This window comes from Hyla sarda, chromosome 5, assembly GCF_029499605.1.
Source record: "Hyla sarda isolate aHylSar1 chromosome 5, aHylSar1.hap1, whole genome shotgun sequence".
Taxonomy (NCBI): Eukaryota; Metazoa; Chordata; class Amphibia; order Anura; family Hylidae; genus Hyla; species Hyla sarda.
This window is the reverse complement of record NC_079193.1, coordinates 289,951,129-289,965,957: the sequence shown is the minus strand read 5'-3', so window position 1 is coordinate 289,965,957 and position 14,829 is coordinate 289,951,129. Positions and strand designations below refer to the sequence as shown.

At 44.1% G+C, this 14,829-nt stretch overlaps 1 protein-coding gene across 3 annotated transcripts; it reads right to left on the bottom strand.

The window, feature by feature from the left end:
• Window positions 1-10,784: 10,784 nt before the first annotated feature.
• LOC130272698 (transcription factor Sox-17-alpha-like) lies at window positions 10,785-14,569 on the bottom strand. 3 transcript variants are annotated; one of them, XM_056518559.1, is made up of 3 exons: window positions 14,322-14,569; window positions 12,592-12,970; window positions 10,785-11,775 (listed from the first exon to the last, which is right to left on the bottom strand). In XM_056518559.1, exons 2-3 carry the CDS (start codon window positions 12,878-12,880, stop codon window positions 10,952-10,954), a joined length of 1,113 nt encoding a protein of 370 aa, XP_056374534.1. In that variant the 5' UTR covers window positions 12,881-12,970; window positions 14,322-14,569; the 3' UTR covers window positions 10,785-10,951. The 3 variants fall into 3 exon arrangements, with proteins under 3 accessions (XP_056374534.1, XP_056374536.1, XP_056374535.1); XM_056518561.1 differs by having other exon boundaries at window positions 14,337-14,569; XM_056518560.1 differs by lacking the exon at window positions 14,322-14,569 and having other exon boundaries at window positions 12,592-13,342.
• Window positions 14,570-14,829: the final 260 nt, after the last annotated feature.

Here is a 14,829-nt window from a genome sequence, read left to right as displayed (position 1 = left end):
AGCGGGTTCCCGTCTATTGGTCGTGTAGCCACTGCGTCCATAGCAACCGCTTACCCGGATTTTCCATCATATGCGCATGCTCCAATAAGGTACGGTGGGGAAAAAACAAACAGTGTCTCCGTATCCATGCAGTGTGCGCCTGCGTGTGGAAATAGCGTCCATGGTAACCGGTGTCTCTGACCGTTTTTACAAAGCAGGAAATTGCAGAATCTGAACAGGGCAAGTTTGCACAGAAAATAATTGAGAGATGATCCTGAATATATGAGCGAGTACTAAGAAGTTTTGGTAAGTAACTTCAAAGTAACGGTTGTGGGGGTAGCTAACCGCCATGGTGTCGCCCCTAGCAACCAATAGAGAAAAAGGAAAAAGGTAGTGTTTAGAGCAAAGATGGAGCTCAAAGCGAAGGAAAAGAGCCTGCATGAGCTTAGGTCGGTGTGTCTGAACCGACTACATGTCTCCCATATAAAGTTCGCCCAGTAACGATCGGTGTGTATGAACCGATTCCCGTCTTCTGAGTCGGTGTGCATGAACCGATCCATCAGGGATAATCTGGAAAAAAGGGGAAATATTAGAAATGAACCCAGGACCTCGGGCAAGCATCCTCACAGTCATGTCAGGGATAACAAATCACTCACCTATGCGTATCAGGTTACGTGGGACGTGAGTAGAGAAGAGGTCCATGGACATGGACCAATCTCTCACTGGAAATGTGGTTCCTCCGAGAAATTCAGAGTATAACACAACTATCCATATTCCCAAACCCACGCAGTTGCAAGGTAGTGACGCTAAGTTCCCCCATCATGAAAATCATTCGTCCCAGAGTTTAATAGGGTATAGAAGGGAGAGAGCAGGAATTACCAAGGATGGAACACAATGGAAGAGTAGAAGTGTGCATATGAGCCCATAAAGTTCAGCGCAGGATACGGAGGTCCAAATATGGAGCAAGATAAATAGATAGATAGCTACTGTAGATAGACAGACAGACAGATTGATAGACAGACGGATAGATAGATAGATACTGTAGACAGACAGATATAGATAGATACTGTAGACAGACAGATATAGATAGATAGATAGATAGATAGATAGATACTGTAGAAAGACAGACAGACAGACAGACAGACAGACAGACAGACAGACAGACAGATAGATAGATGATAGATAGATAGATAGATAGATAGATAGATAGATAGATACTTGAGAAAGATAGATGGCAATAATAGATAGATAGATAGACAGACAGACAGGTAGCCAGATATGTGAGTTTTTGTAGATAAATAAAGATAGATACACATGTAATTCTGTCTATGCCCAAAAACATATACAGAGATTGATTGGCTGACTGTTCAGTGAAAACTATATATTTATCATCTCTGCTACTCTGTACAGTGTGCCAGTTCATAGATAGACTAGACCAGGGATCTGCAACCTTTAAGACAAAAAGAGCCACTTGGACCCGTTTTCGAAGAAAAAAAAACAACTGGGAGCCGCAAAACCATTGCGACATTTAAAACAAATATGACACTACATATATTGTTTCTTACCTAATGCTATATATACAGGATCGTGCAGTCAGCTGTCAATCTGAAGAAAAAAAGGACTTTCACTTAACAATGTAAAATATATTTTTGCAAATTAATAGCTATAGGCCTGGGGTGGGCTTTTTTGCGGGCCCAGGCCTGGGGTGGGCTTTTTTGGGGGGCCCAGGCCTGGGGTGGGCTTTTTTTGGGGCCCAGGCCTGGGGTGGGCTTTTTTTGGGGCCCAGGCCTGGGGTGGGCTTTTTTTTGGGGCCCAGGCCTGGGGTGGGCTTTTTTTGGGGCCCAGGCCTGGGGTGGGATTTTTTTTTTTTGGCCCAGGACTGGGGTTGGATTATTTTTTGGGCCCAGGCCTGGGGTGGGCTTTTTTTGGGGGGCCCAGGCATGGAGTGGGCTTTTTTTTGGGCCCAGGCCTGGGGCGGGCTATTTTTTGGGGGCCCAGGCCTGGGGTGGGCTTTTTTGGGGGCCCAGGCCTGGGGTGGGCTGGAGAGAGGGGGATTAATGCACTGGGGAGAGGGGGGGTTAATGCTGCTGCGGGGTGAGGGGTTAACGCTGCCGCTGCCATGGGGTGAGGGGTTAAGTTACCCCTCACCCCATGGCAGCGGCAGCGTTAACCTCTCACCCGGCGGCAGCGATAACGCTGCCGCTGCCATGGGGTGAGGGGTTAAGTTACCCCTCACCCCATGGCAGCGGTAGCGTTAACCCCTCACCCCGCGGCAGCATTAATGCTGCCGCGGGGTGAGGGGTTGACGCCCTGCTGTCAAGTGAGTAATGTACTTTACATACTCACCAGCTCCTCGCGTGGCATCTTCCTCTCCCGGCGGCACTCTTCGACTGAGGCGCAGGCCGGCGACATCACTGTCATGTGACGTTACATTGTCACATGACAGTGAGGATCCGCGCGGCCCCGGAAGAAGAGACTCCGCTCGGATGGCACTAGGGCAGGTAAGTAAAACCGACAATGCCGTGACCGTGGCTCACGGGCTCAGATCATTCCAGGACACTGCATTGTCCCGGAATGAGGGTGACGGAGCCGTTGCACAGGTGTAAGAGAGCCGCATGCGGCTCCGGAGCCGCGGGTTGCCGACCCCTGGACTAGACAAAACCTATTGTAGTGTTTAATAAATAGTCCCTCTGGCTTGAATTTAATTATTCTAGAATTCTAAAAGGGACTTGAACCCTGTATAATAAATGGGATTTAGCCTATTATTACTTTATATACTAGGAATTAACTACTTCATAAACAATCTTTCTCTAAAGGGGTTGTACAGGATTAGAAAACATGGTGGCCGTCTTTCTTAAAAAGCCTCATTTTATCCATAGGTTGTGTCTGGTATAGTGTTTCAGGTTTATTTTAGTGAATCGGTCTAAGCTGTGTTACCATGCACAACCTGTGGATGGAGGTAGAAGTGTTTTGTGAAGAAAGCAGCCATGCATTTCTTATCCTAAACAACCCATTTGCATTTATTACAGGGGTTATCCAGCCAAAGACATCTCTTCTCCTATCCAAAGGATAGGAGATAAGATGTCTGATCGGGGGGGGGGGGGCGCCGCTGAGACCCCCATGACCTCCGTGCAGCACCCGCATTCTATGCTGGGCTGCAGGCGCATATACATGAGCTGGTTAATGGGCAAGTGAGCATTGGACAAATAAGAAAATATTAGCTCATTGGCTGATCACATCTTTTGTGTAGCCAATAGAATCATTATTATTGGCTGCAAATTGCCGTGTGTAAATAAAGTAATTGCCGTGAAAAATAGTAAATTTTATGTAGATAATTTTCAGATCTGCAAAGTTCTATGTTATATACAGATAACCACAGGATTTTATTACTCCAAACTACCATCATTGCCCATAAAAACAACTGGATTGTTACGCCGAGCGCTCCGGGTCCCTGCTCCTCCCCAAATCGCTCGCGGCGTTTCTCTCCCTGCAGCGCCCCGTTTCTCTCCCTGCCCGCCCGCGAATCGCATCCCAAGTCACTTACCTGTCCCGGTCCCCTGCTGTCATGTTCTGGCGCGCGCGGCTCCGTTCTCTAAGGCGCGCGCGCGCCAGCTCTCTGAGATTTAAAGGGCCAGTGCACCAATGATGGTGCCTGGCCCAATCACCCTGATTAGCTTGCACCTGTTCCATGCTCTTATAACCTCACTTCCTCTGCACTTCCTTGCCGGATCTTGTTGCCTTGTGCCTTGAGAAAGCTTTACTGTGTTACCCATACTGTGTTCCTGACCTCCTGTTATTTCACCATTGACTACGAACCTAGCCGCCTGCCCCGACCTTCTGCTACGTCTGACCTTGCTCTTGTCTACTCCCTTGTACCGCGCTTATCTCAGCAGTCAGAGAGGTTGAGCTGTTGCCAGTGGATACCACCTGGTTGCTACCGCCGCGGCAAGACCATCCTGCTTTGCGGTGGGCTCTGGTGAATACCAGTAGCAACTTAGAACCGGTCCACCGACACGGTCCACGCCAATCCCTCTCTGGCACAGAGGATCCACCTCCAGCCTGCCGAATCGTGACAGTAGATCCGGCCATGGATCCCGCTGAGGTTCCCCTGCCAGTTGTCGCTGACCTCACCACGGTGGTCGCCCAGCAATCACGACAGATCGCCCATCTAAGTCACCAGCTCTCGCAAGTGTCCGCCATGGTACAGCAATTTCAGTCGCAGCTACAGCAACTGCAACAGCAGCTATCATCTCCTCCGCCAGCTCCTGCACCTCCTCCGCAGCGAGTGGCCACTCCTAACCTCCGCTTGTCCCTGCCGGACAAATTTGATGAGGACTCTAGACTCTGCCGTGGTTTTCTGTCACAATGTTCCCTACATTTGGAGATGTTGTCGGACCAATTTCCTACAGAACGGTCGAAGGTGGCTTTCGTGGTCAGTCTCCTGTCTGGGAAGGCTTTGTCTTGGGCCACACCGCTCTGGGACTGCGATGACCCTGTCACCGCCACTGTACACTCCTTCTTCTCTGAGGTTCGCAGTGTCTTTGAGGAACCAGCCCGAGCTTCTTCTGCCGAGACTGCCTTGCTGAACCTGGTCCAGGGTAATTCTTCAGTAGGCGAGTACGCCATCCGATTTCATACTCTCGCTTCCGAATTATCTTGGAACAACGAGGCTCTCTGCGCGACCTTTAAAAAAGGCCTATCCAGTAACATCAAAGATGTGCTGGCCGCACGAGAGATTCCTGCCAACCTGCATGAACTTATCCATTTGGCCACCCGCATTGACATGCGTTTTTCGGAAAGACACCAGGAACTCCGCCAGGAAAAAGACCTTAATCCCTGGGCACCTCTCTCACGGTATCCCTTGCAATCTACCCCTGTGCCTCCCGTCGAGGAGCCTATGCAAGTAGATCGGTCTCGCCTGACTCTTGAAGAGAGGTCTCGCCGTAGGGATAAAAATCTATGTCTGTACTGCGCTAGTACCGAACATTTCTTGGTGGATTGCCCTATTCGTCCTCCACGTCTGGAAAATGCACGCACGTAACCTGCTCATGTGGGCCTGGCGTCTCTGGGTACGGAGTCTGCTTCTCCATGTCTCACTGTGCCCGTACGGATTTCTCCTTCTGCCAACTCCTCCTTCTCTGCCGTGGCCGTCTTGGACTCTGGTTCTTCTGGAAATTTTATTCTGGCCTCTTTGCTTGATAGGTACTGCATCCCGGTGACCCATCTCATCAAGCCGCTCTACATTTCTTCAGTCAACAGAGTCAAGTTGCACTGCACTGTGCGTTATCGCACAGTGCCCCTGCTTATGAACATTGGACCACATCTCGAGAAGATTGAATTTTTGGTTTTGCCCGGCTGCACCTCTGAAGTCCTCTTCGGTCTGCCATGGCTCCAGCATCATTCTCCCACCCTTGACTGGACCACCGGGGAGATCAAGAATTGGGGTCCTGCTTGCCTCAAGAAATGCCTCACTTCTGCTCCCAACCCCGCCTGTCGAGCCCCGCCTGTCGAGCCTCAGTGTCCTCCTGTGCCTGATCTCCCAAAGGCTTATCAGGACTGTGCCGTGCCTCCTCATAGCCCCCGTCCTGGTGACCCTCTGCCCCCCCTCCCCATTCCCACTCCTTCTGGACTGTCTGCCGTGCATGGGCATACCCAGGACTTCGCTGTCCCCCGGAGGGAGACTCTACAGTCGCTCCCGATGTCCTCGTCCTGTGTGGAGCGACATCCCGACAAAAAGAGAGGGAGACCTAAGGGGGGGGGGGTACTGTTACGCCGAGCGCTCCGGGTCCCTGCTCCTCCCCGAAGCGCTCCCGGCGTTTCTCTCCCTGCAGCACCCCGGTCAGACCCGCTGACCGGGAGCGCTGCACTGACATTGCCGGCAGGGATTCGATTCGCATAGCGGGACGCGCCCGCCCGCGAATCGCATCCCAAGTCACTTACCTGTCCCGGTCCCCGGCTGTCATGCTCTGGCGCGCGCGGCTCCGCTCTCTAGGGCGCGCGCGCGCCAGCTCTCTGAGATTTAAAGGGCCAGTGCACCAATGATGGTGCCTGGCCCAATCACCCTGATTAGCTTGCACCTGTTCCATGCTCTTAAAACCTCACTTCCTCTGCACTTCCTTGCCGGATCTTGTTGCCTTGTGCCTTGAGAAAGCTTTACTGTGTTACCCATACTGTGTTCCTGACCTCCTGTTATTTCACCATTGACTACGAACCTAGCCGCCTGCCCCCGACCTTCTGCTACGTCTGACCTTGCTCTTGTCTACTCCCTTGTACCGCGCTTATCTCAGCAGTCAGAGAGGTTGAGCCATTGCCAGTGGAAACGACCTGGTTGCTACCGCCGCTGCAAGACCATCCTGCTTTGCGGCGGGCTCTGGTGAATACCAGTAGCAACTTAGAACCGGTCCACCGACACAGTCCACGCCAATCCCTCTCTGGCACAGAGGATCCACCTCCAGCCTGCCGAATCGTGACAAGGATATGAGTCTTCAGTGATGTAGACTCAGATATCTGCTCATCATTCCCTTTTAACCTTTTTTTAAAGGGAATGTGTCATCAGAAAATTACCAAGTTTTTATGTTAACCATATTTTTACAAAATTTTTGATGCATTTTCTAATTTTTCATTTTAAACTCTATATTTTAAAATAGTTATGACATCTTTCTGGCCTGGTTGTCATTCTGGCCACTAGGCCTAATACAAAATCTTCTTCTTGTACAGATCATTTCTGTAATAATGCGGCTGATAATAATGAATTTAAAGGGCTACGTGACTGACCCAGCCATCATGCATTATTATTTTAGCCATGTGAAGGCTCTGTAAATGAGCACCATCACAGAGATTGGCACTTGTTATCCTGCCCCAGGCACCCCATCTTATAAGGCCTTTAGAAAGTTCCAATAAAAAGGTTTGTTGGTTTGTTTTACTATTTCCATAACAAAAGGCATCTCTTGTCATTTTTAGACTTCAATTACACTTTGGTTACAATTTCTGTTGTTAGTAAACATATGGGGCCACAATTAAGTCGTCAGGATATTTAAGCCAGGTTTTATTGAAAGTTTGCAAAAAAAAAAAGTCATTGGACCTATTTCTGCCAAAATGTGTGAATTATTTTATAAGTTGAAGAATTGTAGAGATGCAAAGGGATGACGTTTTAGTACAATATATTAAGAAAGTTAAAAACGCTTAAAAATTATACTGGCTCAAAAAAAAAGTCCAAATGTACTAGATATTTTAAGAGATATCTGTCATTTATAAATTTTGCGCAAATCACTTTTTAAAAATCTCCTTTTGTCCTCTTTATACAGCACAATTCGGTCAACAATTTGTGGCAGTATTTGTAAGCCAAAACCAGGAGTGGGTTCAGAATAAGATAAAGATGCTAGTCTTTTCTTCATACATTTTCTCTGTTCTGCTCCTGTTTTCGCATGGTTCTGTCTGTCTTTTAATCTTTTTCAATTCAGATTTTATTTCTGCCTGTGATAACATCTCACAAACAAACAAAACATAATAAAAAATAAAACCTGAAAGTAAATTCATTAACTTAAACAGTTCTAATTAGCCCTAAACTGAATGTATAAGTCAATTAACTACTTACTAGATAATGAATCTAATGTAAACTAATCTAACCTAATCTGGCTACCGATGTCTAACCTTGTCTACCTATAACACTACAGGGAATAGGGGACGTATACCGTAATTTATTTATTGATACGTTAAGTCATCTGTGTTTATAACAAAGATTTTTGTTCTCTCTAGGGCTGAAACTTCAACCTTGTTTGTAAATAAACCATGAGAGAGCTTTTTAAAGGTTGCCTTTGGTACGTAAGTTTTTTTGTCATTTTTTTTTGTTGCTTCGTTTTTTCTTTACGTGCGCCAAATTTATTTTTAAAAAGTTGCACGTCCTTTATCAGCTTAGTGCACATGAGCAAAAAACAATAAAGTACTTCAGAATCCCCATTTTGTGTGATTCATTCTCTTCTCGGCAACTTTTTAAAAGTGCTCTCCAAAGGCAGTTTTCAAGGAGAGGTCTAACTTGACTTTTTGGAAGGGTTTGCGACATTTTATGTGACATTCGCAATTTATAAATATGTTGCCACTGCAAGTTAAAACATTTAAATGCCTTAAAGAAGATGTCCAGCTGTAAGACATGTATCTCTCATCCACAGTATAGGGGATAAATATCTGATCGCACGGTCCAATAGCCGGGAACCTTTCCCCTCCCCCCCCCCCCCCAAATCTCCTGTACAAGGCCCCAGCTCGATCCTGGCTCTACCCTAGGAAAAATCGTTTCAAACCTAGCACATCAGCTGGTCGAAACACGCTCCCTCCATTCATCATTATGGGATGGGAAAATGTCCGGTCGCAGGGTCCGACCCCCATGGCTTGGCCCCCGCTCTGTGAGTTTTGTACCCAGCACGTCAGCTAGTCATGACACGACCCCTTAATTCAGCTCTATGGGAGAGGCGGAGACACAGCATTCATTGGTCTCCGCTTTTCCCATAAAGATTAATGCAGGGGGCGTGTCTCGACTAGCTGACGTGCTGGGTACGAAACGCACAGAGCGGGGGCCAAGCCATGGGGGTCGGACCCTGTGACCAGACATTTATGCATATATAGAGCATAAATGTCTTATCGCTGGAAATCTTCTATAAGAAAGCGAGTTTGTACAATTTGCTGTACACTTGTACACAACAGAAAAGTTGTACAGAAAAGTGCTTAGGCACACATGAGACATTTTATGCACCAAATGTAAGGCAAAATAAGCTTCTTAATAGCTTTATAAATCCCTCCCCCCCCCCCATGTCTTTGGTCATCATGGCGACCATGTTTTCCAGATGTATTCTGAATTGCTCACAACAGCCTAAAGTTGTTATACAGACATTGCTCCAGTTCAGATTGCAGCAGATGTGGCAGACATTCATGAACAGGCTGGAAATTCAGCAGCGTCAGTAATAAAAGAAAAACTACATTATTAATACTATTCTCTCTAACACACTTTGTGGGAGAATTATATTTTAGAGGCGGAGTTAAGACGTTCTGCTCTCATAGTAAATAATGTCTATGCGCGACTTTCCATTCCAAGTCAAGCTAGTCAAAAATACATTCTTGTTATCTTTAGGTAGCAGCTAATGGCTTCCACGTCAGACAGGATGTGTGCTGAATCTGACTTGTTTTAACTGCAGTAAAAGATGCCTTAAAAGTGAATTAGTGTAATGGATATTTCTCGGAAGTAAATTGAAATGTTGTTGTTTTTTTTTTTTTTACCATGGAATGAACCAAACCAATGTAACAAAATTATACATGTAAAAGGGCAAAAAACCCAGAGACACAAAGTCATCCAGGGTCTGAGGTAGTGAGCTAAGTGGCACTTTGATGCCAGCTAATGACTGCTACGCTGAAGATGGATAATAAAAAGATGGAAGTGACACTCGCCACAATGGTGCAAAAGTCTGTAATCTTCAATCGCGGTGCATGTCATGTAAAGAAGAAGGGCAAGGGCACTCGGACAGCTGTTTCGTACGTCAATGCGTACTTCCTCTTGCCGACGGCAAGAGGAAGTATGCATTAAAGTATAAACGGCTGTCCCGAGTGCCCCTGTCGTCTGTCCCCACCCCCCCTGACGACCCTGATGACGCTTGAGCATCAACAAAAGGAAATACGCACTGCCGCACTAAACGGCGGTATTGATCACCCCTGCAGTCTGTGGTTACTCCCTGCTTTTGTACATTACCTGCACCGTGATTGAAAATTAAAAACTTTTGCACTGTTGTGGTGAGTGCCGCTTCATCCTTTTATTATCCATTATTTGTCTGTGATCTCCAGCTGAGCACCACCACTGTATGTGTTATATGTGCGGTCCTGCACAGATTCCACGCTGAAGATCCAGATGCAGATTGTAACCGCAAAAAGCAAGAATATTCATAATTTCATGACATTTATATGTTATATCCAGAATGGATAGCAGTGTCCTAAGACTAATCCCCTAAACATGTTTGATCAAGGGGGTCTGGCCACTGGGACTCCCCACGATCTCCAGCGCGACACCCCAGTCATCCGGTGCATGGAGCAAACTCTGCTCCTTTCCAGATGATGGGTAACAACATCTGTCACGCCCCCTCCATTCATGTCTATGGGTGGAGGCGTGACAGTTATGTGCTAGCCATCATGCCCTCTTCTATAGACATAAATGGAGGGGACCCCACCGACACCGACACAGGCCGACCCCACTGCGATCAGACATCTTATCCCTATTCTTTGGTTAGGGAATAAGATGTCTAGGGTAGAATACCGCTTTAAATGTGTTTGAGGGGTACTAGATGTATGCAATACACAGGGAGATACAACAGAACATAACTTTGATGTAAGATCCTGTTGATAAACCATCATGTTCAATTACAAAAATGGCCACTTGGTGGTACTGTTCATTGATATGTGACCATGGAATTTACTTTATTTGTTATTACTTTTAGAATAAACATTTGGTTGTCAGGAAAAGTATTTATCTAATTTCCTAATCTCATATGATAGGAAAAGTAAATAGAAACAGCGAATATTAATTACTAAACTATACAAATATTCTTTAATCTATCTGGTACTTTAAATTATCAAGAAAATGTTAATGTAAATGTTATGATACTTTAGAGGAAAAAAAACTATGATCAGCTGATTGTAGGTATTTTGGCAGTGAACAGTAATACCTTGCCCTTATTTGACCTTAATAACCATAATAACATAGATTATAAATAAAAAAGAATAGTCTGACATCAGTATAAAACAATTAGCTTATTTATTTCTGCATTAAAAAGTATAAAAATACAAAGCAAGTACAAAGTGAAATACAAAATCTACACTATAATTAATATATTTCACATATATCTGATTTCTCTTGTAAAATACCTGGCAATGCACAGTAATAATAGTTCATTTTAATGTCCCATTGGCCTTCACACTATATGAAGAACTGAAAAGAGCTTCATGTGCTACAGTAACTGTAGCAACAGATATTACTTGATTCTGAGATTAAAGATGGCAGCAGATTTGTGGTGTCCACTCCCTCTGTGTGAGAGTTCAGCTCCGCATCAAACTTGACATCGAGCATGAGATATTGATCAAACTCATTCTTATCAATGTCCCCCACAAGCTGGCTCTGGTGGAAGTGCTCTGCTCTATGAATGGGTTCCGGCTCATGAAGAGGTGATGACTGTCCTGGTTGTACCATCTGGTGAGCTCTGCTGGTAGGTACATAGTGTTGGGAATAGTACAAATGTGGAGAGACTTGTTCTTGATTCTCCAATGAACTTTGTTCTGACTTAGGGATTTGTCTTCCATACTTAGAACACGGATTGTTTTGCTGGAAGTGAAAGGAATAGGAAGTGTTGTAGGTGTAAGGCATCATTTGGTTTTCGTCTTGGGTAGGTGATGATGAGTGGTGTAATGGAGTCATCTGGGGCATCGGGGATGTTGGCAGATTGTAGGGTTTGTAATAGTGTGACATAGATTGATGTTCCTTGTAATTGCTTGCAATGTTCTGTGAGACATGACTGGCCTGGTGCTCTGGGTAAGCTCTGGTAAAGTTGTCCATTGCCATGAGTCCATCTGTGATGAGCATTGCAGAGGTGGGTATGTCTGTGTCTGGGTAAAGACTCTCATCTGCCTTCTTCATCCTCTTTATCTGCTTTCTCCTCCTAGGTCTGTACTTGTATTCGGGATGGTCCTGCAAGTGTTGTACTCGCAACCTCTCAGCTTCCTCTACAAATGGTCGCTTATCAACCAGCGTCAGAGACTTCCATGTTTGTCCTGTAGAAGACAAGATAAAGTTACCATTAATGTAAAATCCTAATAATAACTGCAGAATATAGATGCACAGACAGGTTACAAAAGACTAGTCAGTTATGGTAAGCAGTATGTAGACATAATGTCATGTCAGTGTGCTGCTTATTACTTGAATTATTGGTTTAGGTAGATAATAATTAGATGTGAAAATCATTAACTATAATAATAACAAACTTTCTGTCTATACAAATGTACTGAATATATACCCAAGTATCACCATCATAGTGAATATATTACATCAGTAATCAAATATAGTTCTATAAAATAATTTATTTACAAATATTAAATAATCTCCAGAGACAGAACACTAGTTGCTTCCAAAATAAAGGTATTGCACTACTAATATTACTACACTACTTATTTGATGTACTTCTACCATATCAAGCCTACTTTGCTAATACTACTGCTACAACAATTATGGATTTTTTTTATTACAGTTCTCATACTTTTCCAATATTACTATTCCAAAATACTATTATATAATACTCTTTCACTATAAGTATTAATGTTTACTACTCCAATCCACACAGATGAAGAAGATCAGCCGGAAGAATCAGCCCTGCCATTTATTACTTATTATTTTACTATATCAAAAATATTTATACTTGTGACTATGACTAAACTATTATCATAAACCACTGTTACTGAACATTATATCACCATATTATTAACAGTACAATACTACAAATGTAACTATACCTCTGCCAGTAATACAGTTGTCATCCCAATAAACCAGAATCCCTGTCTCCCCATTACAAAGCCCCCAGTACCCCCTCTTACCTAACATCTTGCTGAGCTCTGCATTATGCAGGTCCGGGTTCTGCTGGGCCAGTCTCTTGCGCTCATCTTTAGCCCACACCATAAATGCATTCATTGGACGGCGAATCCGAGCATCAGTTTTGCTTCTGGGGTTGGCAGTTTCAAACTTGTTCTTGGTCTTCTCCATAATAGAGTTGATGGAGATGTCAGATGTCCACTGGCAATGGCCCAGGCTGGACATCATGACTGGCACTGAGCACCTTCCCTGGAGCTGGTCGTCACTGGAGTATCCACCATCAGGGCTGCTCATGTCTGCAGAGGAGAGGTAGAGCTCAGGGTTGTCCAGGGCTCTGGTGGCTTCAGCTGGTCACACTCAGGCTAGTAGAGGCTTGTGTCTGCCCTGAGGACATAACCAGGTGTCTATAAGCACAGCAGTGACCAATCAGGGCACAGGGGCGGAGTAATTCTGCAGAAAGGTGTGATGGGCGTGGTCATCCTGCAGCAGGTAGAGAGCTTCACAGTTTGTGGGCAGGGCTATACCAGGGGGTCATGTGACTGGACCAAGGAGAGTGGATGATCCTACACTGTAATGACTTGTAATCAGCCCTGTGTGTGAATTACTCCACAGGTTACATCTACAGCATGCAGCAGATATGAGTGATAACACATAATGATCATTGTTCACATGCTGATTCAATTTCCCCCTGGTAATTATTCACGGCGGTGTCATCTTCCCTCTTATCCTAATTATCTCTCTATTCTGATACTCAGAGACTAAAGACATCATCATGTTGTCTATAAGAATCATATCATCACAATATAATAACCTCCAAGGACTGGGAATTGTGTCTGCAGATTCCCCATTCATAAATGTTACTGATCTGGGTCCTGTGTTTGCATTATTGAATATATGTATAATAACAGATAGATACAGTAGAGATGGATACGTATTCACCCAACTATTGAATATAAATTATTAAATCGGAAATGTGTCTAAAAGAGAATAAGTCTCAGGCTTTCCTTTCTAAGTTTCCTCCATTTATATGTTATTATCTTTGTATTCAATAATTGCAATTAAAAACCTGAACATGTGAACACAACCTAGATATAGACATTGATGTAAAAATAAAAAATTATAACTAAATAAGGGCCAAATGAGTAGTAGATATTAGTATTATTATTCATAATAATAATAAGAAGAAGAACAACAATAATAATTTAATGGAAATGAACATTGTAAAGAGCGGACATGTTACCAGTCCTTCCACTGCTAAATTATTGTTGAGTATTAGTCACAAAATGAAAGGTAATAAATAAAGGTAAAGATAAAGATAATTTTTACTATTGGCTCAAATACATGTTCTATTATTATTCTTATTATTTTCTGTTATTCTTCCAATCCCCTAGCATGCAGATGATCATTGACCTGTAGGAACCATGTGCAGTGTGTCCTGACACCTCTCATTACTATTCATATGATAATAATGAGAGGAGATGTAAATGACCAGACTGAAACTGGGCCCTGTCTGCTCTCAGCTTGCCCGAAACCAGGCCAGAACTGGGCGCAGACTTGACACTTCAGTTGCTGGATAGGGAACCTCTACCAGGAAAACAAGGTGTGAAGTGGGCAAAAATAATAAAGGAGGGATTGTTTCTGGTCATTCACTTCAAACTTAATGCACTTCGCATAATTATTCCCATTAACAGCTTTAATCCCACTTACATAGCTTTCTCTGGCAGTTCCACATTACCTTCTTGTGCCTTACCTGTAAGAGGCGCTGCTGCAATCCACAAGATGCCTAAAGTGTCAACTGAAACTGTCCAGAGGACAGAACAACACTGCGGAGTGCTGAAACCCCTCAACCCTGGGCGGCCATGTCAATACACTCCAACCATAACATCTCTGTATCCTGGAGGCTAGACATTACCATCTCTCTTTACCTACATATAACCTATTCTATCTATGATTAAATGTCTATCTATCTATCGATCTATAATTTTCTATCTATGATTAAATGTCTATCATCAATCTATCCATCTATCCATGATTAAATGTCTATCTAACTATAATTATCTATATATGATTAAATGTCTCTCTATCTATATATCTATTTATCTATCTATCATTATCTATATATGGTTAATGTCTATTTATCTATCACCTATCTATCCATAATTATCTATCTATCTATGGTTAAACGTCTATCTATCTATCTATCTATCTATCTATGATTAATGTCTATCTATCTATCTATCTAT